This window comes from Carettochelys insculpta, chromosome 10, assembly GCF_033958435.1.
Source record: "Carettochelys insculpta isolate YL-2023 chromosome 10, ASM3395843v1, whole genome shotgun sequence".
In the NCBI taxonomy this organism is placed as follows: Eukaryota; Metazoa; Chordata; order Testudines; family Carettochelyidae; genus Carettochelys; species Carettochelys insculpta.
Window position 1 is genome coordinate 45,190,167 of NC_134146.1, and position 26,768 is coordinate 45,216,934.

The 26,768-nt window shown below is 43.2% G+C and overlaps 1 protein-coding gene across 1 annotated transcript; it reads right to left on the reverse strand.

The window, feature by feature from the left end:
• Positions 1 to 259: 259 nt before the first annotated feature.
• Positions 260 to 26,289, reverse strand: KNG1 (kininogen 1). The gene is made up of 12 exons (XM_075004618.1): positions 26,095 to 26,289; positions 21,091 to 21,201; positions 19,364 to 19,448; positions 16,847 to 17,013; positions 14,118 to 14,225; positions 12,927 to 13,008; positions 7,793 to 7,965; positions 5,288 to 5,395; positions 3,778 to 3,861; positions 1,848 to 2,101; positions 942 to 1,067; positions 260 to 755 (listed from the first exon to the last, which is right to left on the reverse strand). Exons 1-12 carry the CDS (start codon positions 26,287 to 26,289, stop codon positions 260 to 262), a joined length of 1,989 nt encoding a protein of 662 aa, XP_074860719.1.
• Between the last annotated feature and the right edge of the window lie 479 nt (positions 26,290 to 26,768).

A 26,768-nucleotide genomic window follows, 5' to 3' on the forward strand; every position in this document is an offset into this window, starting at 1 on the left:
CACTTACACCTTTTCTACGTCACTATAAACTCAGTTGATTTCAGTGGAGTTCCTCCCGATCTACTCCTGTGTATGGGGGCAGTGAGGCACAGATAACTGGCTCATGCTCTTAATTCTTCTAGAAAACTGTTAGTGACTCTCAAATATCGTAGATAACAGGAGAAGAACCACTGCTCTGCAATTTTATAAATTTAAAAGGAAAATAATTTTTATGATTTTCTGTTTGTTGCCTGAAAAAATGGATCATAAATGGGTTGAATTACTGTAGAAGATCCTCAAGATCAAAATCTTTTGAGTCCTGTGGGGTATGTGCATGTTTTTCTGTTACTGGGTTGGTGTCTTCAGACGGATGAGGTAAAAGATCCTCAACTTTTAGTGGTTGGGGTTCCTTAGTAGTAGTTGAGGTGTCTATGACTGGTTTCCATGGCTTTCCAGGGCATTTTGGGGCTGATGGTTCTGGCAGATCTGGCAACCCACCAAATAGGGGAACATCAGGAATAATTCCAGGGCTCTGTGTTTCTGCAGGAAACTCAGAGATCTCAGTTAAACCATCTGTTAGATCTCCTGTAGGATGGCGAGGAGAAGGTAGCACATCTGTCTTTACCTGATCAGGCTCACGTGGTAGCGAAGTTTCTGGTGTTTCAGGTACTGCAACCTGATCATGTAATTCTTCAGAAGGCTCATCTTTTGAATGTTTATTTTTTATATTCTTTTGCTTATCTTTATGTTTTCCATAGCCATGTTCTGGCCCACACCTCATTTTATGGCCATACCCACGTCCACGCCCATGTTCATCCTCGTGTCCATGTTCATGCTTGTGTTGTGCTATATGCTCAGTATCATTTGTGTGCCCATGTTTGCGACCATGTTCACCCTCACATCCATGTCCATGTCTGTGTTTATGCTCGTGTTCTGGCCCACACTCAGGACCATGTCTGTGCCCATGTTTACCCTCACGTCCATGTCCATGCTCGTGTTCTGGCCCACACTCAGGATCATGTCTGTGCCCATGTTTACCCTCACGTCCATGTCCACGCTCGTGTTCTGGCCCACACTCAGGATCATGTCTGTGCCCATGTTTACCCTCATGTCCACGTCCACGCTCGTGTTCTGGCCCACACTCAGGATCATGTCTGTGTCCATTTTCACCCTCACGTCCATGTCCACGCTCGTGTTCTGGCCCACACTCAGGATCATGTCTGTGCCCATGTTTACCCTCACGTCCATGTCCACGCTCGTGTTCTGGCCCACACTCAGGATCATGTCTGTGTCCATGTTTACCCTCACGTCCGCGTCCACGCTCGTGTTCTGGCCCACACTCAGGATCATGTCTGTGCCCATGTTTACCCTCACGTCCACGTCCACGCTCGTGTTCTGGCCCACCCTCAGGATCATGTCTGTGCCCATGTTTACCCTCACGTCCATGTCCACGCTCGTGTTCTGGCCCACACTCAGGATCATGTCTGTGCCCATGTTTACCCTCACGTCCACGTCCACGCTCGTGTTCTGGCCCACACTCAGGATCATGTCTGTGTCCATTTTCACCCTCACGTCCATGTCCACGCTCGTGTTCTGGCCCACACTCAGGATCATGTCTGTGTCCATTTTCACCCTCACGTCCATGTCCACGCTCGTGTTCTGGCCCACACTCAGGATCATGTCTGTGTCCATGTTTACCCTCACGTCCATGTCCACGCTCGTGTTCTGGCCCACACTCAGGATCATGTCTGTGTCCATGTTTACCCTCACGTCCATGTCTACGCTCGTGTTCTGGCCCACACTCAGGATCATGTCTGTGTCCATGTTTACCCTCACGTCCACGTCCACGCTCGTGTTCTGGCCCACACTCAGGATCATGTCTGTGTCCATTTTCACCCTCATGTTCATGTTTATGCTTGTGTTCTGGCCCACATGCAGGATCATGTCTATGCCCCTGTTCATGTCCTGGTTTACACCTAATATGTTTTCCTGCCCCTGTGCCAGGGGATTGTCCATCCTTAGGTCCTTCTTCATTTTTAGTATGGGTTGTGTTTTGAGCATTTCCTACAAAAATTGCTGTTCGGAAAGGAGTAAGGCCTGGAGGCCTTCTTGCCAATATAGTCTAAAAAGGAATACAAGATATTTAGAGAAATATTTTGCAATAACGTTACTACCTACACATAGCATGCAATTTGGAGCAATTCTGCTTGTGAAAGCAATGTAAAGAGACATTTCTTGCCAACTTTTTTTTTTTAAATAGTGTTTAAAAAGAATGCGTGGACACGTGGTGAGGAGGGTTTCTTTATTGGTTATGTCTTAAGTGCATGAGTGTCAAATCTTTGAGAACTAGCAACTTGCAGATGTCGAGTCAGTTGACAAAATATGTTCTTAACAGTTCTTGCGAACTAAGCTAGATAATCATGTATATCTGTAAAGATAATAGTAACAACAGTACTTTACACTGTAGAGATTCTAATCTTAAAATACACTTCACCTCTCACTGATTCAGGGATGGAATATGGACTAGTACAGTAGGAAAAGTGGTGCTAAACTTTGTAAGCATACATACTGGTTTTAGTCTGTGAACAATACTTTTGAAATCTGGAACTAAAAACCTGGAAGCAAAAACCCAAATTTTATTAAATAGAGTATTATTGAATTTTTATTTTCTGTTTTGAAGACCTGCATTGTACGGGTTAACTAGAGAATAATAAACACAGGTTAACGTCTGTGCCACAAAACTTCTCGTGTTTGATAACTGGTGATCAAACAACAAGTTCTGCCTGTCTACACTAATTTAGAACAGACTTTGTATCTTTTCAGCTGATCAGCAGAAGTTTGACCTTGGGCATCTGTAGTCAATACATAATGAATAGGATGTTGTGAGTACACCAAAATTTCTGAATGCAAATTTGATTCATTCACTGAATAAGGATATCACATATGCTTTTTCTTTTCCTGGGGTTTACTAAAGGCACCATAATGATTAGAATTCCAGAAATTTGGTTTTTATATCCCCTTTTGAGGCAATCAAGCTGTGGCATTAGAAACAGGGATGGATAATAGTTGGTTTAAAGCAGGATTTGGAAATGCCTCCTGCAGACAAATCTACAATCCAGGCCCATCTGGTCAAGCAAAAGGGACTTGGACTGATGTCTGCTGAGCTTCCAGTACGAAAAGATCAGCAGACTCTGTTGAGATTTGTTTTTCTCCCCAGTGTGCAAACTCAGTCTACATAGGCACGAATGGGGGTTGACAGTGCTTAGCATCAGACAGCACTGTGCATGACAGATCCTGCAGAGAACCAATCAGACAGAATAATTTCTAATTTTACCATAATGCTACTCTGTTATTCCGCAGCTTCCGCAGTTTCTTATGGTTTGTCTAAGCTGCATCTGGAAGTGAGCTTCCCAACACAGCACCACACACTTGTGTTAGTAGAACTCTAATGCACTGAAAATATCTGTATAGACAATGCTTTGGTGTTGTGATTTAGGCTGGGAGGCTTGCTTCCATGTACAGTGCAACCATATTCTTACTTATCCCAGCATCTCATTTTATACATTGAATTAGGACAGCCCAGATCACTGAGGGTCAGAGGGTGAGAGGAATTCTACAACGTCATTAAGATGAAACAAGTGACCATTTCCTTTTTTTAAAATACAAGATATGAGCTAATGTGAGAGCTGGATCTTTTGAGACACAAACAAACGGATGCAAATACTTCCTCATTATAAATTTTGCATATAGAGTTGTAAGTAGGCTGAAGTGAAGTAGTGTATTTATGAGAATTCATACCTTCTGCTCTCTGCAGTTAACCTCAGGTCTTATACTCTGGATCCAGGGCACCATCCAGACTTGTGCTGTGCATTTCAAAGTTTCCTGTCAACAATCAATCAGTAAAAGCAAACTTGGACACTTAAAACAAAAATATGCTACAAACATGGGAGCAAATTTATATTTAAATAAGGAAATACAATTTTAATAACCCATTTAAGTATCTTATTTTTGAAGCTTTATGTGAATATTTGTGGAATCCATGAATCTTCTCTTTGTAGGTTCCTATATTGGAATCCTAGCATCACTGCTTACCTTTAGCAAGCTCGCATGAACATCACAGTTCAACTCATAATGCCAATTCTTAGCACTCTTCATCTCCAAAGTACTTTCCAAGCATTAGCTACTTAAGCCTCACAACACCCTTGAGGGAGTAGGTAAATGTTGTTCTAATTTTTTTGTTTAGGATGGGGAAATTGACGTACAGAGAAGTTAAGGCCAATCATTTTCATATTGCCCATTGTTCCTGGGTGCTCGGGGGGGGACTGAATTTACCGCCCCTTGTGGTTGTATTTTTCAACCTCAGAGATGAGCACCTCCAGGTGTGAGAGTGTGTGTGTGAGGAGAAGCCCACCCCCAAATCACTCTGCTGTGCACCCCAGGCCTTCTTCCCTAGTCTCAGGATTGGTCAGCACTACCCCCACATAGTTAGGGGAGCCGACAGCCTCCATGGGCCCCGGGCTAGGTAGGGAGGTCCGGCTCTGCACTCCTTGAAGGGGCAAATCCTTGAGTGGAAGGGGTGGGACTTGGACAGCCAGCTGTTAGTGCTGCTTGGAGTGCAGTGCATCCTCTTCCCCAGCCCTCAGAGCTGCACAGAGCACATGGTGCTGTCTTCCAGTGGCATTTTAAAGGGCCCAGAGCCACAGACTGAATTGCTGGTCCCTGGGCCAACTGCCTGCTGTGTGTTCCCCCCATCAGTGGACCTGCCTATCATTCAATCCCAGGAGCACCCACCTGACATACCTCCCTTTGCCTAAATTATACAAGCACCTAGTCATAGCAGCCACCTTTCCATCATCATCACCCTGCCCACCCCCTGGAAGCACCCCACCCACTTTCTTTTTTTGGTCCACAACCCATAAAATGATCACAAAGTTACCCAATCAGCTTTGCATTAAGGACATAGTTTGTGAAGTTGGAGTAACTCAGTCAAAGCAAGTTTTTCTGCTGTCATTGGCAGTATCTTGGGTCTCACATACACAATTAATGAGAAAGGTAAAGATAATGCTAGGAGAGAGAACTCCCTCAGTTTATTGAGGAATTACTAGCATTTATTGATCTGGTTGGCTGGAGGCACCAAAGGCCAATAGACATTATTTAATAAAACACCACATCTGGGTTACTGGTTTGGTTGAGGTTATTTTTGTTTTTGGGGATTTTTTTTAAATATGATCATTTCTGGTGCAGGTCAGTTGGGTTAATTTAGAGCTACCCCTCTGACTTGATGGTCTGCTACATCCCCCTTACTTACACCGTCTTTTGTAGTCACACAGTCTTCACCCAGTTTCTTGACATCTCTCTTAGAGCAGTTTGTCTTCCTAATAGTGAATGTTATATTATATTTTTTTCCAGCAACCACCTGAAACACCAGTAAAAAGATTTTCTTCTTTAAATGTGTTTGCATTGCAGGAGGTTCACAGAAAAGACAGTGGTCTGAAAACTTAACACCTTCCCACCAGGGATATATGCAAACAAACAATGCCCTCTGACAGTGCAAGTGACAATTAATATATATTTCTAATTGACCTGTCCCACTCCTCCCCCAGTATCATAATGGCACTGAAATCAGAGGAGACAATTAAGTCAAAAGACCTGGGGTCTACAATTTGGGATTTGTTTTACGGCATGACTGCAGTAATTTCATTACTAATTAAGGAAATCTTTCAGAGACACCATTTGCATGAGCCAAATATAAGAGACGGGAAGTTGGATGAAGAAAACTGGAGCCTGATAAATACAATCTCAGTGAAAAACTATTTGATAAATACAGTCTCAGTGAAAAACTATTTGCCAAACACATTGAAGAGCTAAGATGTAGCGACTGGTTCATTAATATGCCTGGGACAGTTGATTTGTTGATGTTGATATTAACTAGTATTTTTTACCATACCTGGAAGGATGGTAGACACCTCACAATAGAAATAACAGACACAGGGTGAAATTTTGGCTCAAATTAAATTAATGGGAGTTTGCCATTGATTTCAATGGAGCCAAGATTTTACCTATTTCCTTCCATGAAATTATTTATACACTAATTTCATTTACAACATAACAAGAGTTTTTCTAATCTAGATAATAAGGACAGAGTTGAAGAAAAAGCGCAGGTAAATAATAGGGATTAATCTGCGACACTAGTGCATGCCCTGGTGGGTTAGAAGTGTTTTTAAAATTGCAACATTATAAAAAAAAATCTATTAGCTGGCTAGTTTTCTGTTGGCTTCACAGAAGGAGTGAGTTGAGGTAAATGGCTTTCTATCGATTTCAGTGAGGCTGGAACAGATCAATAAAGAAGCATGTAACCAAGGATAGAGTGGAAAGAGGCATTTCAAAGCAGCTCAGGAAGGGTGAGCCATTTGTCCAGGGAAATGTAGAAGATTTTTGAATGAGAGGCAAACCAACAAGGCTTTGAGGCTGATATTTTGGTGGAGCAGAGAAGATGAGGATTGTTTTGTTCTAAGCATACGCCATGGGTAAATTAATTTTCATTTTTTTCCCAACTAGGTGGATATTTTTACCTTGAAAATGATTAATCATCAGTAAGGATTTAAATTATGTCTTCCCGTGGATAAAACTGTATTTGCCAAACTAAAACTTCAACAGTGAAGCACCCAGCACCCAAGTTGGGGTGGGAGGAATGGACCACAGGCAGGGCACAGTACTAACAGCCTTCCCCTGTCTCTCTCCCTCTCTGCAGCTGCACCATCCAAGGCCCCAGGCAGCCAGGTACCCTCCATGGTCCCCAAGAGCCCACTGGAGGTCAGCAACCAATAGTGCCCAGGGACTCCCCCAAGGCCAGCTGGGTGGTCACACCACTGCCGGATCCAGGGGATGGCCCCCCATCTACCCACAGCTCCTGGCGGCTCTCTGGCAGCAGATGGATGATGCAGCTCTCAGCGCTGAAATAATAACGGCCTATAAATAGTTGTGTGTGTAAATAGAAGAAGGGAGAGAAATTGTTTAGGGTGGTTAAGGGGTTGCGTGTTCAGAAACAAGGAGATGACATGCAGTAAATGAAATGTATGTCAGTTATTAAGTGTTTCTGGGTAGGAAGGCCTGTTAAACTGTGGAATGGTTATTATTCATTTATGGAGCACCAAAGTTAGTTACAGACAAAGACAATTCAGAAGACTAAGTTCCACTAATGCTGGTGTAAATCAGAAGTAAGCCCACTGAATTTGATTGAAGTTACTCTGGAGCATTACTCCGCATGTAAAATAAGATATTCCCAAGGAAAAGAGTGAACACTCCATTGCTTGGGATTTTTAAAACTATTGTAGGATAGGCTAAGGAGAATATAGGGTCTAGAATGCATGCCTGGAGAATGCACTGGATGATCCTACTCATAGGTCTTTTATATTTCTGGTGTTGTATGAAATCATGCTAAAAAATTTGGTAAAGAAGAATGATTTAGCAAACATCAGAGTCCTGAATCTGAACCCTGCATTATTGTTTTGGGCCCAGGTCTGACAAAAAACAAAAACCATCATACCTTGAAGGAGGTGTTTTTTAAATCTTTTTGGTTTCATCCTAAAGTGGCTGAAACTTGCAAGAATGGGCATTCAGATATGCAGATGATCGGAGTGGCATAAATATTACAGCAGACAGACCAGCTCCCAAGATTTCAAATCCAAATTCAAACCTTAATCTTGATTCATCCCTGACCCTTGGCATCATTATATCCTTGGTCTATCTCTACAAAATACGGAGAGGTGGTCTTAAATAAAACTGAACATAAAAAGGAAAGAAGAATCCCAACCTGCACTGTGGCATTTAATATTTCTTCAGCTTTATAAAAGAAGTCATCACCATACTCTGCGTTAAACTTCTCCAGGGTAGCTCTCAGTGGTTCCTCCAGTTCTGCACTGTTAGTTGGGATTGGCCTTGGACAGCCCGGGCAAGTGGAAATACGAGGAGGTGCAGTTTCCTCAACTGAAAGAAACAGTAGATTTTCCATAAATCTAAGGAATAAAAAATTCAGTGTGCATTGGGCTTGGGTGAACCGTTGGGCCAGAAATTTCTCTCTCTCAGGACTGGCTCTATGTAAGTCTGGTAGGTGGCACCGAAAAAATGCTGAGGCCTGATTTCATAATTTTTTTTTTTTTTTTGGTCTTAATCGATGTGTTCAGGAGAAACCAGAATTTAAATGCCAAGGGTCAAACTTTGCATTATTTCAGTGCACCGCTTCTCTCAGAAATTAAAGTATAAATGGAGGGTGGCAAGTAACTGTTATAGGAGAAACATCTGTACTTAAGCGATAGGCTGGACTGGAGGGAACAGGAGGCTCCTTTGAACTCTGAAATCTATGTGTGCACAGTCTGTGCAATGAATGATTCTATTTTGAAGAATTATATAACCATTCCTTGAGGCAAAACAAGTCTATGAATGGGTGAGAAGGGAGCATAGGATACCGTCGTGACCCTGTACCTGCAGACCTAAAATCATGGAATGGTAACAGTCTATGCCCTATCTAAAGGCTAGAAAGCAGTGACAATAAACAAAAAAGTTTGGTCAGAAGTATAGGGCTGGGTAATATTTAATTAGCTGTGGGTAAGATATGTGACAAAGTCAGTTCTACTCCTGGGCCTCTGGCCTCTATTTAGTCCATTGGGCCCACTTAAGGGCCCAGCTGCCCTCCCTGGAGTGAGGGGTGGTCTTGGGGGAACCTGGCCCCCACCCATGTGTGCCAGCTTCTGGCCCAGGCAGCCTATGGGCCTGCTAGTGGGAGGAGCTGACTCCCTTAGCCTTGTCAGAGCAGCTGTCCTCCCTGGGCCACTTCCCCAGATAATTCTCCCGGTAACTTCTTCAGGCTGTAACAGTCATGAGTCCCCACTTTTGCTGTGTCTACATGAGCCCCTTCCTTTCGAAAGGGGCATGTTAATGAGGGGGTTTGAAAGATGCTAATGAGGCACTGCAATGAATATGCAGCGCCTCATTAGCATAACAGCAGTCACAGCGATTCGAAAGTGCGGCTTTTCAAATTGCGCACCGCCCGTGGAGATGGGACCTTCCGAAAGGACCCCCCCAGTTTTCAAAAGCCCTTCTTCCTATCTGGTGTTAGGAAGGTAACACCAGATAGGAAGAAGGGCTTTTGAAAACTGGGGGGGGGGGGGTCCTTTCAGAAGGTCCCGTCTCCACGGGCGGCACGCGATTCAAAAAGCCGCACTTTCGAATTGCCGTGGCTGCCCTTATGCTAATGAGGCGCTGCATATTCATTGCAGTGCCTCATTAGCATCTTTCAAACCCCCTCACTAACATGCCCCTTTTGAAAGGAAGGGGCTCGTGTAGACCCAGCCTTGATGCGCTGATACTCCTCACTCTCCCTCTGTGGTCTCTGGTGTTCCTGCTGCTCTCTTCTGCTCCTCTCAAACCTGCTCTCTCCCACTACTCTGGTATCCTTGCATCTCTCTACTTGCCTCTCACACTCTCCCTCACCCTTCCCACTGTGAAGGGTTTTTAAAGGCCTCCTACTAGCTCCGTCATGGAGTCAAGTGGCCCCAGTTGGGCTGAGCCATCTCCCACCCAGCTCCCTGTGATTGTCCTGCAGGCCCTTCTGTTTGTTTGGGCTCCCTCTGAGGCGGCCCTCCACCCTGCCCCTGCCACATAATTTGCTCCTGAAAAGAAACTAAGTTTCTATGTTACCAAATTGAAGAACAGAATGATTATAGCGATATAACATGAAATAAAAATATTGATAGCACTAGATCAGAGAGGGGCAACTTTGGCCCAAGAGCCACATCCAGGTATGGAAATTGTATGGAGGACCATGAATGCTAACAAAATTGGGGCTGGAGTGTGGAAGGGCCTGAGGGTTCTGGCAGGGGCTGAGGCTTCTGGCTGGGGGGTGCTGGTTCTGGAGTGGGGCTGGTGGTAAGTTTGGGGTTCAGTAGGTTGCTGTGGGCTAGGAACAAGGGGTTCAGAGGGCAGGAGGTTGGGATATAGGGCAGGGGCTCAGGTGCAGGCTCTGGACTGTGTTTACGTCAAGCAGTTCTCACAGGTAAAAGCATCCCTCACTTCTGGTGGGCTCCTGCACAGAGGTGTGGCTGGGCAGTTCTGTGCACTGTTCCCCTTTCTGCAGGTGCTTCTCCCGGAGCTCCCATTAGTTGCAGTTCCCAGCCAATGGGAGCTGCAGGGCCAGTACTTGGGGTAGGGGCAGTGCATGGAGCTTTCTGGTTGCCCCTACATGTAGGAACTGGCAGTGGGAAGGTCATAGATCTTCTGGGAGCTGCATGGAGCCATGATGTGTGGAGCAGGGAAAGCACCAGATCCCACTCTCCAGTTGGAGCTTGAAGGCCAGATTAAAACAGTTTATGCAGTGGATGTGGCCCCTGAGCCAGAGTTTGCCGATCCCTGCACTTGAATACAGTTAACATGCTCTGAGCGCAACAGCCAAAGAGGCTATGGCTCTCTATTGTAAGAGGTGATGTACACACACAATCAAGTTGTGAATGTGGAGTACGTTTGTGCATGTTAAAGGGGTTGTTCCTCTATGCCATTTTTCTGCATATAGTTGTATCTGTGTGAAAGTTCTTTACATCAGTGGTTCTCAACCTTTCCAGACGACTGTACCCATTGCGACAGTCTGTTCTGTCCTGTGCACTGCAGTTTTACTTCACTTAAAAACAAGTTACATAAAAAAATCCATAAAAGTGCAACCATCACAGCACACTATTACTGAACAATTGCTCATTTGCTCATTTTTACCATATGATTATAAAAAGAATCAACTGGAATATAAATATTGTATTTACATTTGAGTGTACAGTTTATAGCAGTGTTTCTCACCAGTGGTACACATATCCTTAGGGGTACATGAAAGCAGTCCGGGGATGTGTGCACTGGAACCGTATGTGGCTCTTTGAGCAATAAAATGATGAGAGGTGTGGGAGTGTTGTGCGCCACTCTGCACATGCATCCCTCCCTAGTGCTTGGAGGGAGAAGCACGTGGCAGTGGTGATGGTGGCAGTGGCGGCTCCAGTTAATCACCGACACTGGATTACAGTGGGGGGTTGTGCCTGGATCTGTAGGAGGGGAGGGGGATTGGGTTGAAGTGGGGAGCTGGCAGTGCCTGACACTGGAATATTATGTTTGTTATCTGAAAAAAGTGATAAAATTGCTGTAAGTACAATTTTAGTTTACTATTTATAATTACAACTCAAAGGGTTTAAAATGGACCAATTCCTTGTGCAAACAAAGAATAAAACTGCGGATATAGAAGAAGGTAGTACAGAGGAAACTGTACCTGAAACATTGATTTAATTATTGCTGTTAGCAGGTGGAAACCTAAGTTTGAACATTTGATTTCATCCAAACAAGGTGAAATTTCACATAAAATTAATTATAATTTTCTTGTAGTTTCATTAATGTTTGTATAAAAATATACCCCAGGCATGAATAAAAATTGGATTTATTTTATGTTCATCTAATTTTTTTTATTTATACTCTTTGCACAATCATAAGTACGATGGCAAGTTTATTACCAATAGGAAATTTCTTCCAACCAACCAGTTACAATTGAGTTGTTTAAACAAATGTACTGCAATGGTAGAAAGTTTTGCATGTCTGAAAATTGTGGGTACTGGCTGTGCTTATAATTTTTTTTTCTTTGAAAAATGGGTGTTTTATACAAAAAGGTTGAGAAACACTGGTATATAGAGCTGCATAAACAAGTCGCTGTGTGACTTGTACTGATGTCAGTAGTGCTTTTTATAGTAGTAGTCTGTTGCCAAAGTAGGCAAATATGTAGATGAGCTGATACACCCTCTGGAAGACACCTGCCACCCCAGGGACAGAGCCAACCTGTCTATAGGACAAACTGGGGCTGCCATCACAGGCTCTGCATTTTTGCAAGCTTCATGGCAGCTGCCCCAATCTTCCTATGGACATCATGGATGTGGGGGGCATCTGGAGCCAAGGGTCAGGCAGCGGAGTCAGCAGGGATTGCCTCCTGGTCCCTGCACTTACCATGTGGGCTTCAGGAGCGGCAGCTTACTTCACCCTGCTGTGCCACGTCTCTCAGCCTCCTGCACCTAGCTTCGTCCTGCTGCGCCATGTCACATCACCCTCCCAGCCAGCTGTGTCTTGCTTCTCTGCAGTAGCAGGAAGTGGAGTATCCCTTCGGTTCCTGCCATCTGCAGAGAAGCGAGCTTAAGTGAGGCTGGGAGGACAGTGCAGCACAGCAGGGCAGAGCAGGCGCCTGCTCCTGCTACCCGTGTGTTGAGTGCTAGGGGTAGGGGACACAATACCTTCTGCCTCCACAACCCAACCCTTGGCCCTAGGTAATGCCTAAGCCCCATTACCTGGTGGGGGAAGGTCTGTGGCGGGGAGGAGGGAGGCCTCAGGTTCCATGCTTTGGCCTGGGGACAGTTGCACCAGCCCCCGCTCAGGATAGTCCCTGCCCAGAGGTATGTGTACCTCTGGTTGAGAACCACTATTTTAAATGGTAGCCATTTCTGCAGCCGTATTGCAGTTTGGAGGGGGAGATCAGAACTGGAAAAATGCAATTCTTCTGCAAACACAAAAGTAGGCAAAACTACTCTCTGAAGACAGTCTGTGATACTGACTTCTCTTTAAAGAATAGCTTCTGGTGGTGATCGTGGAGGAGGAATGAAATAAGGATGTTTATTTTACCTATAAATGAAGTTTAAAGGGACAAACTCAGAAGAGACCTTTCTCTGGGATTTTCAACACTTCATAGGAAATGAGAAAATTACCTGTTAAGATCATTGGAGGGATGGGGGAGGAGGGCCTTATTGTTTTGGTTTGCCAACAGAATAGCTTTCCCTCTCTTGTGCCTGTTTTTTTTTTCGGTCCCCTGGCATTTTCATTGTACATCAGTTTGTAATTGTAATAAACCATTCAAAGTTTTCAACTATCACATGATTGTCACATACCTGGAAACTTGCAATTCTGTCCCACATCTACAATTGTATTACTAAGATCCACATACACCTTGGCTTGACAGCGACCTACATGCTGGGCAAGAAAATAAACCTCTTTATCTTCACTTAGAATAGGTGTAAGTATATTTGTAAATATTCCATGCCCTCCTTCACAGTATATGCGGGTTAAAGCAGTGAGAGATGAGAAGTCTATTTATGACGTCTTTTACACTGGTCAGTCTCCATTTTAACAGGAAACATTTTCATGATCTATGCTGGAATGAGAACAAAATCAGGCCCAGCGATTTCTGATCAGGAGAAAAGATGACTTTGAGAAATTTACCAGAGAAAATGGAAGCGCCCTTTGTAGCTATATAAAATATATATACTGATAAAAGATTAATGGGACCAATTCTGACTTGGTCCTGCAACATATACTCAACCACTTCCTTGATTCCCTTTGATTTAAATGGGAGGTTAGAATGCTTAATACCTATGGAATCATACCCTTTACGGATGTCTACAGGGTAGAATAAGCAAAGGTTTAAAACAAAAGCTCAAGCCTTACTCCCCTTCTAATCCTGGACTCAAATCCCAGACCACCCCTTCTAATCCTGGACTCAAATCCATGACCACCCAGGGTGGAGCGTCTGATCCTGAGTCAAACCAGGACTGAGGATTCAAACCCAACCCTATTTCTCTGCTGTGTAGATGCAGCCCTGCTGGATTCATGCCCATGAGATTCTGGAATGCTGAGTTCGAGCCCTGGGTTAGTGCTATTTGTGGGCAGACAGAAGGGGAATTAGGCTTGCGCCTGACTTCGAATTGTGCGCTTACACTAAAGTGTACCCAGACCCCAAGGGGCAAATCTCCCTAATACTGCTGTGAACATTTCCATGGTACACACTAGTAAAACTTGCAACGTAAGATAGAATTTTCAGAATTATTGGTTTCAGGGTACAGTAACCAGAAATGTGCTGAAGGGACCTGCTTCTCCTGCTAATACATCATGCTACCAATGGTGTTCTAATTTTGAAGCCCTGCTGCCCAAGCTTCATGAGCCTGAGCCAGGTGACATGGATGACTCAAAATTGCTTTACTGCAGTGTACAAATACCTTAAGTTAAGCAGGTGCATAAGTACATTGCTGAATCAAAATCTTAGTAGTTAATTACAAACATAACAAGATGTGAATATCACTTACACCTCCAGAAATGGGTTTGCATGCAGGACTTAAATCATGAAATATCTTCTTGGAGCAATTAGTCTCCTTGACTTCATACTCCAATGCGTAATTCCATCCAGCCACCACCTGGAAAAAATGTTAGGGCAGGGGTGTCCAACCTTTTTTCATCTGGGGCCACATGGCAATTTTTTACATGTTCTGGAGGGGCTGAACCAAAAATAGCTCCAAACCACCACCCCAGCTTAAACCTTTAGCAATGCCAAACTGCCTCACCAGTCCCAAACCTCCCCCAGCCTCAGACCCCACACAGCCCCAAACTGTCCCCCGCTTTCTGCCTTAAACCACCCTGCAGCCCCAAACTTTCCCCTGCCCACCTCCAGCCTTAGCCTCTCCCCCCATAGCCCCAAACCACCTAGTGCCCTTGGCCTTAAACCCTGCAACTCCAAACTGCACCCTGCCCACCCCAAAGCTTAATCCCCCTCACAGCCCCAAACTGCTCTGCTACTGGCTCCTGCCCCAGCCAGGGCTCTGTCTCTGGAGCTGCCAGCAGCTCTGTGCCCCAGCCACAAGGGCTCTGCAGCAGCTAGCCCAGCCGTGGCAGCTGGCCCCAGGGGCCAGATATAAAGGCTCCATGGGCTGGGAGGAGATAATTCAAGATAAATTTAAAAGAAAAACAATTAGATATAATCACTACATAAATAGCAAGATAACAATAATATGCTGTACATCTGTAATGCCTTCTATCCAAGTATTTCAAATTGCTTTGCGGACATGAAGACATTCAACAGACCAGTGCAGCAGGAAAATATGATTCTCATTTTACAGATGGATAAACAGAGTTGTGAAGGTGAGTTGTAGAATTTGTAACCAGATCCAAGTTCAAAATTCCAACCCCCTCCATCCCTGCTTCACAGTGCAGGGTGTCCTACATCTTCATTTGAAATATCGGGTGCTGGCTATGCGACTAGAGTGCACTGTTCTGCTTTAATGTGGCACTTCGTATGTTCCTCAGAATAGTACATGACATAGCGGTATCTGAATAATGCAACTTTGAGTTCTAGGCATCATTTATTATGAGGTGTGTTCCAATTATTATTGACTAGGAATTGGTCTGCTTTGGGCATTTTCTGAGTTCTGTCTTGTTCAGGATTTTAGTCTCGTTTGTTAAATGGCAACTTTCAGAAATATCCACTTTAAGGGTGCAGTTTACCTGATCCATATGAATTCCAAATACTCTGAGTTTATGCAAGTGAAGCTTTGAAAAGTGGGGAGGCAAAATCCATCCCCCAGCCTCGACCAAAAATACAAGGATGCAGCTCAGAGGCTGCAGCTACTTCTCCAAAGTCATGGAAAAGCACTCTTTCCAGTACAGCACTGTTTCCAGATCTGAACAAGTGGGTCTGCCCCACAAAAACACATCATCTGATAAATTATTCTGATAGTCTTTAAAGTGCTACATGACTGCTATTTTGGTTTGTTAAGATATGGACTAACATGGTTACCTCTGTTACTATGGGAAAGCACAGTAGCCTTATCTTTGCTGCATCACAGCAGACACAATCCAATTGACTTCAGTGGGTTTTGGATAGGGCCTCATATGCAGAAGTGATTGAGATGCTGGATCAACATAAAAATACATAGCACTTCTTTCCCAGTCCACCCCAATGAATTCCTTGACTAGCTCTAGTGTGAAATGAAGATGGTTAAGAGTCCATATGTAGTTTGGCAATCCTCTCTCCAGCTGCTCCAGTGCAAACATGGAGATATATATATATGTCTCATAGAGCTGGAAAAGACCTTGAGAGGTTTTCAAGTCCAGTACCTTGTACTGACAGCAGGACCTATCACCATCCCTCACAGATTTTTTTTTTTTTTTTAAATAATCTATCTTGACCCAGAGCCTTGAAAGGCCCCCTCAAGAATTGAGCTCACAGCCCTGGGCTTACAAGGCCAATGCTCTAACCACTGAGCTAATGTAGCACTGCAGATCTCCTAGTTTAAGGGATGTGTTGACCTGTGTATGTTACAGCTAAAGCGACCACTAGAATTAACAAATAAAGGGTGGAACTTGGTCTCTTAATACACTTGATTTGGTTTGTGATATTTTGACCAAGTTAAAGAGTTGCTGAAACTGACTTGTGCAATACCAAAAGATAAATGGCAAAAACAGGATACACCATTTACATTGTTACATAATACTTTAAATCGGACTAGAAACTTATCTTACAGCCGTGTCATACTGATGCCTCTGCTTAGTCACTGGCACAGCTATGTAACCTTTTCATGGAACACAGATTGACAGGATACAGAACTTGGGGGACTTTAATGTGCATTTTTTGTACGCTCAAAATTCCCACCGAAGACCAAAACGCAAAATCCACTTCCTTCTCGCAGGCAAAGTGTAGGTTATTTATTTATTTATTTATTTATTTGAACCACGTTCCTTCATCAGCCTTGTCTAAACTACAGAGCTGTCTGGTTGCTTACAATACATGTTGGTGATGTATGCAGCTGTAGCAGTGCTGAACATTGAAATAGGAGGCAAGGACAAATTACATGCAATAGCAGTTCAGAAGTCAGGGATAAAACCACTGAAAATCAGGCATGACCCCATTTACAGAAGTTAAAAATGTTATTTTATATGACATATTTTACTACTGTAAAATGGAATTAACTATAAGTAGATATATATAAATAACCAATGTACTTTTTAAATAAAATAAAGAAAAAAAGTCTGATTTACAAACCTGCCTGCTGGCTTTTATTATTTCACCAACTTCAAAAAGGGCGGATTGCTCGCTCTGATTGTTAAAGATCCGAATAGTGTATCTCACAATGGGTAACAGTTGTAAGCTATCCCCTGGTATGGGCTGAAAGCATCCAAGACACGCAGCCTGGGAAAGAGTCACTTTTCCTTCAAAGGACAAAAACAAACCAAACAAATTCAGCTTTTTACTTAATAAAACTGTCTCAATCTTTTAGCTCCCAAATTTTTTGTGAACGAGAGAGAGAGTGAGCGTTTGAGGAAGAAGAATCATGACTCCTTTTGAATGGCAAAGCGCTTGAGCAGAAAAATGTGGGTCCATAATTCAGCCCCCCTGCAAGCATATTCAAGATGGTTAGAAATGGGCTTTTTGGCTTAATTCAATGTAGCTCTTCAGGGCACCTCTGAAATTTGTATCCAGTTCTGAGTTCAGAGGCCAAATGCTTCACTCACTCAAGTTCAGAAGTCATGTTGGAGGCATGCCGCTGACCTGCCATCTTTGGAGTGCTGCCACCAAAAGAGTGCCCTGGACATAGCCTCCACCCCAAGACACCTCTCCTGCATCCCACTCCACCCCCATGAACCCCAATCACACTGCTCCTCTTCCTGTCCCTAAACCACCTCTTTCCTGTGGTGCCTCCCAGTTGTGCTTCTCCTGTGCTTTCCCTGTGCCCCCCATCTACCTCTTGTGCCTCTTTGCTTCTAGAGAGGCAGAGAGGTGCGGGCAGGGGAGGCCCATAGGTGATGGGGTACAGGGTGTGAGCAGCAGGGGGTAGGGACCTTGGGGAAAGACAGAGAAGAGTGGAGTGTGAACATGGAGTGGGAACCCAGCATGGAGTGGTTATGGGCCTCAGGGTGGAGCAGGGCGCAGAGCCACAGTCTTAAGTGCCAGTGCCTACCCCCACCCCACTCTTCTAGAAAGCTTCAGGCCCAGCATCCCCAGATGCAGGAGTCACACGCTTCCTATGATTCTGGTTTTCAGTACATGCCAATAAGCATTCTTAATGGCAGCCATCCCGTGTTCCATTAACACAGCACATGCTTATATAAGAAAGTGGAATGGAATTTCATTTTTAATGTGTAGAAGCCTGTGGAAAATAATGTATGTGGTTATGAATGGAATGGTGCAGGGCTCCCCTCCTACCTTTAAAATTACCTGAGAAGCAAGATATAAGGTAATATCTCTTCTTGGAACAACTCCTGTTGTTGGTGAATATGCTACAAAGATAAAATTCAGGGTATACACTGAACACACTTAATCTCACCATCACTAAATACGGATTGCATTATGAAATGGGGCATTGAAATACTTTGGGAGAACAGAAACAAACTAGCCACCAACTGCACACTTCCATGTGATACGTACATTCCCACACTAGAACTCATATGAGTTATCATTAGTTACAACCCAAACTTGATGGAGACCACATCCTGAAAGAAATCTAGAACAATATGGAAAACCTACAGATATATTTCCATGGCTATGCTGGTCAGTACCCTCACAATACACCTTTCAAGATCTATGATTCCACAGGTCCTATGTGTGCCTGTCACTGCATATTGTGCATCTTGTCCAGCATGTCAAATATCTCAACAATAACGTTGGGGTGAAATCAGACAACCGCTATACTCTTGAATGAACTCACACAGAAATATATTTAAAAAAAACCCTTGACACCTATAGGGAAGTATTTTTCACAAAGCAATCTCTGCACAGGTGACCTATCCATCCGTATCATCAAAGGAAATCTGCACAACGCTTAAATTCATAACTCTGTTGGGCACTAAGGAGCCTGGACTTAACAGAGTACCGGTCTTATCACCTATTGCGACAATCTGTAAGGCAATCTGCACTGAGTAACCTTTCATGGCCAGAGACTGCCTAGGTGTTAACTGTTTGATTCATTTTTAAGTGAAATATTTGAATTCCTTACACTTAACAACCTCTTCCACCTTGTATTTAACTTTGTCATTCTGATTACCTTCTTTAGACCTGAAGAACAGCTCTGTGAAACTAAAGAAGCTTGCCCTGTCCACCAGCAGATGTTAGTCCAATAAAAGGTATCACATCACCCACCTTATTTGTCTAATATCCTGGGAACAGCACAGCTAGAATAACACTGTAAACAACAATTTCAAATAAGCAGGAACCACTTGACATTCAATTCAAGAGAAGAAAGTGGGGATGGCACTCATACACTCAGAACACCATCATCCACCATAGCCCATCAAACTGCAACCCACAAGCAAAACGCAAAGGGGAAGAACTTGGACAACATGGAGAAGATCTACTGAGACTGAAGGACAACAACTGGGGTACTCCTAGAGTCAGCTAGAAGTTTTGTCTCAAAACAGCGTGAAGTGGAGAAGACTTGTAAATGACCTATGCTCCTCTTGGAGGACAAGGGTTTAAATCAAGTCTCAGCAAAGTTGTCTTCCAGTTGCAGTTTTCTTTTTTATTCAATACAACCAAATAATGCCACTCTGAGCAGTTACATACCTGGGGTAATTTTGCATTCTTGTGTAACATTACTGATTTTCTCAGCCTTGTCAATGTAAACTTGAGCGGTACATTCGCCTGATTCCTACAAATATAAATGATACCATTTTTTAAGCCACCTGATGGAGAAATGCAGCTAGAACCACATTTGTTGCTGTGAAATACTCCTCTGATAGCCTGTTGTAATAATAAAACACAATTGGGAAGTGTAATCAATGTTTAGTGGTCAAAAGGAATACAAGTGGATAGCATTTATACCTGTGTAGTACCACTGACAGCAACAAGGGTTGTACACTTGTCAGTGAGGGTATAACTTGGCCTGTAGAACCTTACCTGCTGTGATAGCATGCAGGAAGGGATTGCCCAGCTTGACTGTAAAGACATGCCTACACAACAAAATTAGACTGATTTTATTAAATTTGACTTTGAGCATCTGATTTAACAAATGTGATTTTGCATGTCCCCACTGGCTGGCTGTAGTCCTCAGAGCACATCTTCACTGTCAGGGGTTGCAGCGACTCATGTGATGCATTGTGGGTAGCTATCTCATAGTCTCTGCAGTACATTGGAATTCTGGGCTAGAGTCCCAATGCCTCATGGGATTAAAATGTTTGGGTGGTTGTCATCCTCCCATATCTGGGGCTCAGAATGGGACTGACTGTTCTCTAGCCTTGTCCTGTATCAGAGGGGTAGCCGTGTTAGTCTGAATCTGTAACAGCAACGAAGGGTCCTGTGGCACCTTATAGACTAACAGAAAAGTTTTGAGCATGAGCTTTCGTGAGCAAAGACTCACTTCATCAGATGCTGGTCATGGAAATCTGCAGAGCCAAGTATAAATAAGCCAGAGCAAAGCTGGGGATAACAAGGATAGCCTTGTCCTCTGGTAACTTGCCTGAGCTTTATCTTCACATAGCATTGTTGTGTGTCTCTGGGATAACGCTTTTTTTACCATGCGCTGTATGAGTTGGGCATAGATGTCAGAGGGTTCCCCCACCCCCTGGTTCTAAGCTCTGCCCGTGTAGATGCTTATCCTCCCGCTGGCGCCACTCGAAGCAATGCAATACAGCATCTCTCCTGATCCATCCCTCCTGGAGTGAGTGGTTTCTCTGAGCATGTATGCCCAGCTGTGCTAGTGAGCTCTCCGTGCTGCTCCAATGGGAAATGACCATTCAGAAGTTCTCCAAGGGCTTTTCCAGCTGACCTATCTGAAGACTACTGGAATTTAAAGAGCTTACCAGTGCAGTCACATTTGAGCACTCCAGGTCATTACTTGGATGGCAAAAACTTCAAATTTCAATATATAGTGTTAACATTGCCTTTCATTTGAGGCATGAATGTAGACTCTGGTTTTAACTCTACTCATTCAGGTGGAGTACAGGAACCAATTTTAAAAGCCGTTTAGGTCATCAGGAAAGACTCATTACAAATTTGACCTCATGCTGAATACACAGACGTAAGCTTGTAGTATAGATTAGCCGTAAGACACCAGGTAGAGTTTGCACAGCTACAAGTTAGAAACAAGTGACAGAAGAACCAGGTTAAATCATTTTACTTGTCAGCTGAGCACACTTCCTTTGCAACTCCACTGAAACGCAATAAATGTGGAACCCCGCAGTACCATTTTCAGTCACTTACAGCAGAAGTGCACTCTCTGCCCAAGAGTGTGGCATCTTTCTGGTTATGCTGCTACCCATATATGGAATTTTTTAAAAGAAGCTGCCACTTACCGCTTTTGCAGACGTGCTGTAATCACAGTCTTGCCAGAGTTTCTCTTCCCCAACAGCACAAGAGGTCTCTCTTATTTGGTACTTCAAAAAGAAGTGTTTGCTAGGGCCTGTCTGGAGAAAATATCATGCAAGTCATCATTTGCATCGCGATAAGACAGAAGTCATTAGAGGAGATGAGGTTTCAAAAGGATTTTATACTGCGTATAGCAAGGACTGATCATGCATGCTTTAAATTAAGCAATGTCTCTGTTGAGCAGACCTCTGAAATCTTTCTAACTCAGTAATTATCATAGCTAATGGTATTATTTGTTCTGTTTAGCCATTGCCTAAGTTATTCCTTAGGTTGTCTCTAGGATGACGCAAATAGGTCAAGAAAACTATCATATTTTCAATCCTTTGCATGCTAGTATTTTAAGAACTAATTCAGCAAATATGGGCAGCTGCTTAGGTGGTCTGCAGTTATACCGTGCTGGACTATGCTTATGTCAGCTTCTATCAATTATAGTTGGGTCAGGTTTGTAGAAAGATGGGAGACTTCTGAGGGAATCCTGGAGATGCTGTTAATGTGGTGTCAGTAATTCAGTAGGAGGTACTTCCTCCCACCCTCCAAATTTGGTGAATCAGTGCCTGCAGGTGGCATTAGTAAGCACTCCAGTTCTTGAGGATGTATCTTTTGGATGATCATTTGTAGTCATTAGCTAGGCATGCTTTTTTTGTGCCTGTACTTGCCGGTACTGAGTACTGGCACCTCTGCAGCCCCAGCAGTTGGATTGGCTGGGGGAAGAGGGCAAGGTGGGCTGTTCAGTTTCCCACGTCCCACAAGTGGTGGGGAACTAGGAACCAAGCCTGGTTTCCATCTCCCCACCCCGACTTGAATTCTACTGCATAGCAAGAAAATTCTTGTCTTCCTTATACCACAGTTAACTGTGTTAAAGTCGAGTTGACTCCACTAGATTTATGATGGATTTACACTGGTGTAATTTAGAGTAGAATTGGCCCAGTGTTCTTTCTTACTTCCTGTTGTGCACAAAATAGCAGCTCCACTTCAGTGGTAGTGCATGAAATAATTTCTATAGGCTGTAAAGCAGGATTAAAAAACTTCATAATAGACTGAATCCTCACTTGAATTAACAACCCCGGGAATTAAAGACCAGTCAACTTAACTTCTGTACCTGGAAAGATAATGAAGCAAATAATTACACAATAAATTTGCAAATACCTTAGAAGATAATAAAGTGATAAGTAATAGTCAACATGGATTTGCCAAGAACAAATGGTCTCAAGCCAACCTGATAGCTTTTTTTGACAGGATAACAAACCTTGTGTATAGGACGGAAGGGGTAGACATTGACACTGTAGATCTTGACTTTAATAAAACTTTTGATAACTGTCTTGCATGATCTCATAAACAAATTAGACTACAGAAATGCACTTAGTTGTAGCTACCATAATGTGGGTGCAAAACTGGTTCGAAAATCATTCCCAGAGAATAGTTATTGGTGGTTCACTGTCATGTTGGAAGGGTATCAATGGGGTCCCTCAAGGATCAGTTTTGGATATGGTTCCGTTCAGCATATTCTTCAGTAATTTAGATAATGGCATAGAGCGTGCATTTAAGAACATAAGAATGTCCATGCTGGGTCGAACCAAAGGTCCATCTAACTCAGTATCCTGTCTTCCGACCAATGCCAATGCCGGATGCCCCAGAGGGAGAGAACAGAAAAGGTAATCACCAAAGCAATCCCTCTCCTGTCATCCATTTCCAATGTCTGACCAACAGAGGCTAGGGCACCCACCTACTTATCCTGGCTAATATCCATTAACGGACCTAACCTCCGTGAATTTATTTAGTTCTTTTTTTGGAACCCTATTAAAATCTTGGTCTTCAGAACCTTCTCTGGCAAGGAGTTCCACAAGCCCACTATGCACTGTGTGAAGAAAAACTTAACTTTGTTAATTTTAAACTGCTATGCATTAATTTCTTTTCGTGACCCCTAGTTTTTTTGTTATGGGAGCAAGTATAGAACTTTTCCTTATTCACTTTTTTCCCACTGGTCATGATTTTTATACCTCTTTTATAGTGCCCCTTAGTCTCCTTTTTTCTATGCTTAAAAGTCTGTCTTTTTAATCTTTCTTCATATGGCACCCGTTCCAAACTGCTAATCATTTTTGTTGCCCTTTGCTGAACCTTTTCCAATGCCAATATATCTATTTCTGAGATGAGGCAAATACATCTGTACACAATATTCAAGATGTGGGCAAGATTTGTAAGGTGTGCAAATGATACCAAGATGGGAGAGGCTGCAGGTAGTTTGAAGGATCGGATTATAATTCAAAATTATTTGGACAAACTGGAGAAATGGTCTGATAGGATTAAAAATCACAAAAGGCCAAATGCAAAGTACTCTACTTAGGAAGTAATGGTCAGTTGCACAAATTACAAAATTGAAAATGACTGCCAAGGAAGGCGTACTGCAGAAAGCGTTTTGGTAGTCATAGTGAAGCAGAAGCTATGAGTCCATAACGTAACACTGTTGCAAAAAAAGCAAACATCATTATGGGATGTATTAGCAGGAGTGTTGTAAGCAGTACATGAGAAGTAATTCTGCTCTACTCTGTATTTATTAGGCCTCAGCTGGAGTATTATGTCCCGTTCTGGGCACCACATTTCAGGAAAAGATCAACAAATTTGATTAAAGGTCTAGAAAACACAAACTATAAAGGAAGACTGAAAAAACTGGGTTTGATTATTCTGGAAAAGAGGAGACTGACATAACAATTTTGAAGGTACTTAAAAGGTTGTTAACAGGAGAATGGACAAGAATTGTTCTTCTTAACTTCTGAGGACAGGAAAAGCAGCAAAGGGCTTAAATTGCAGCAGGAGTGATTTATGTTGGACATTAGGAAACTCTTCCTTATGGTCAGGATAGTTAAGCACAGGACAGAATTGCCTAAGGAGTTTGTGAAATTTCCCTCATTGGACATTTTTTAGAACAGGTTGGACAAAAATCTGTGAGGGATGGTCTGTATAATACTTAGTCCTGCCATGAGTGCAGGAGACTGGATTGGATGATCTTGAGGTCCCTTCCTGTCCTGTAATTTTATGACTTTAATGGAGCAAGTTTAGGCTATAGCTCATAATTGGCCAAATTCTGCTGTTTGTTGTAAATCTGGAATAATTTTACTTCAGCCAGTAAAAGTTGTAGATGAGAGAAAATTGGCTTCTTACACTGCACTGTTATTTTATTTAATTAATACTGCCCCCAGCTATGTCTTTCCTTAGGGCAGGCTCAATCTTTCACTAGCCAGTCTTTATATTTAGTTATCTTATCAACAACTAATATACGTGAAAGTAATAACAAGACATTTAATTGATGAATACAGCACTGGAGGACTGGTGATAAGTCAAATCTAAACTATACTTAGCAGAAGAATTAAGAACAGCTCAAATCTCTATTGTGGGCTTTGCCAATCCTCCCCCTTTCCTCCTCCCTTTCTCTTTCCCCAACACAGACCAACCATCAAAAATTCAAACCAACATGTCATTTTCACTTCAGATCTTTTAAAAAATTAAACCGGTGTGTCCAGATAAGGAAAGGCAAAGAGTGATGGAAATAAATGTCTATAGCTGTGTCTACACGTGCATGCTACTTCGAAGTAGTGGCACTAACTTTGAAATAGCTCCTGTCACGGCTACACGCGCCGGGCGCTATTTCGAAGTTAACTTCGACGTTAGGCGGCGAGACGTCGAAGTCGCTAACCCCATGAGGGGATAGGAATAGCGCCCTACTTCGACGTTCAATGTCGAAGTAGGGACCGTGTAGTCATTGCGCGTCCCGCAACTTCGAAATAGCGGGGTCCGCCATGGCGGCCATCAGCTGAGGGGTTGACAGATGCTCTCTCTCCAGCCCCTGCGGGGCTCTATGGTCACCGTGGGCAGCAGCCCTTAGCCCAGGGCTTCTGGCTGCTGCTGTGGCAGCTGGGGATCCATGCTGCAGGCACAGGGTCTGCAACCAGTTGTAGGCTCTGTGTATCTTGTGTTGTTTAGTGCAACTGTGTCTGGGAGGGGCCCTTTAAGGGAGCGGCTTGCTGTTGAGTCCGCCCTGTGACCCTGTCTGCAGCTGTGCCTGGCACCCTTATTTCGATGTGTGCTACTTTGGCGTGTAGACGTTCCCTCGCAGCGCCTATTTCGATGTGGTGCCACGCAATGTCGAAGTTGAGCATCGACGTTGCCAGCCCTGGAGGACGTGTAGACGTTACTCATCGAAATAGCCTATTTCGATGTTGCTACATCGAAATAAGCTATTTTGATGTTGGCTTCACGTGTAGACGTAGCCTATATGTTAAAATAAAACTATCCAGCATAGACTGTTATGAATGTTAACAATGCACATTACCAGAAAACTAGAAAGGAATGAGGTGTCACTAAGGCTCTGATTTTCCAAGGACTTATGCATGTGCTTAACATTAAAATATGAGTAGTTTCATTGAAAATCATTGAACTAATGCACTTAACATTTAACATATGCAGTGTTTGCATAATTGGGACATTATTACTTAATACTGCGTACCAAGAGTCTCCTTAACCCTCTTTCCCCAGCCTCCTCTAGCCTGAACTGGCTTATAGCCAATTTATAAATTACAGGGAAATATTTCTGACTGTTTGGAGAAAAGACAATTTCTTCCAGTAGTTAGAGCAAGGAGGCTAGATTTTTCCTTTTTCTTTTTTTTTTTTGCAGAGGACCAGATTTTGAACCCTTTACTCACATTGCTGAGCAGTTCCTAGTAGCTGTAATCTCAGAGAAAGAAAGAAAATGCTTACGAGTACCAGAAAGGGCTCACTAGCAATAAGGAATGGGAAAACTACACAGGACCAAATTCTACTACTCTTTTTCATGACATTTAGTAACTTCTTACAGCCAGTTGCTTTGATTTAATTGGAACATTATGCAGATCAAGGTGCAATTCTGAAGGTCAAAGATGCTTTCAGCACAGGTTACTTACTGTTCTCTTGGCTTCCATCACCATGTACAGAGCAAACTGGTTGCCATCTCTTTTGTCTTCATTATATCTTTTCAGTGCTATATCCGTTGCTTCAAAGACATCAGGGTCATCACAGTCAGCATCTTCGGTTGGAAGAGGGTTGGCTCTGCTAAAGAAAAAACTGCAGCAGAGAACTAACAAAGTGGAAAGCTTCATAATTGGACTAAGGAGCCCCCTCTGAAACTGGGGGATTCTTCCAAATGCAAATGAAAAAGAACCCCCCACTAGGGATTTTATAACCTCTTCTCTTTTATTTTTTTTCAGAAGCAGTTGGCAAGTAAACTGAGTTACAAGGGGTTGGTGGACTCTCATCATGTCTTGTTTGTCTAGCAAACAACCCTCTGGGTTTATACAAACAAACTTTGTGCAGTCATTTTAATGACACCGAGGTTGTCCACTTGCCATAAAGATAATGGGATTAAGCCTCTGCACATTAGAGTCACAGGTTAGATCGATCTCCAGTGTCAGCAGCACAGGGCCCTGAGCACAGGAGAAAGTGTCAGAACATTTGCAACTGTAGTCTTCTTCCTCCAGGTTTTTTTCATATCAAAACTCCAACTCTGAATGAATTATTACATAAGTCTTATATACAGACATTAAAAGGTCATGGCACGTCACTGAGACAAATGCTGTTT

Bases quoted from the DNA above. Each gene is read 5' to 3' on its own strand.
- KNG1 (XM_075004618.1), bottom strand. From the start codon at position 26,289: ATGAAGCTTTCCACTTTGTTAGTTCTCTGCTGCAGTTTTTTCTTTAGC. The intron at 5,396-7,792 runs GTTGGGATTCTT...CTGGTGTTTCAG, and splicing joins TATTAAATGCCACAGTGCAG to GTGGTTGCTGGAAAAAAATA. The intron at 3,862-5,287 runs GTAAGTAAGGGG...GATTGTTGACAG, and splicing joins GTGTGACTACAAAAGACGGT to GAAACTTTGAAATGCACAGC.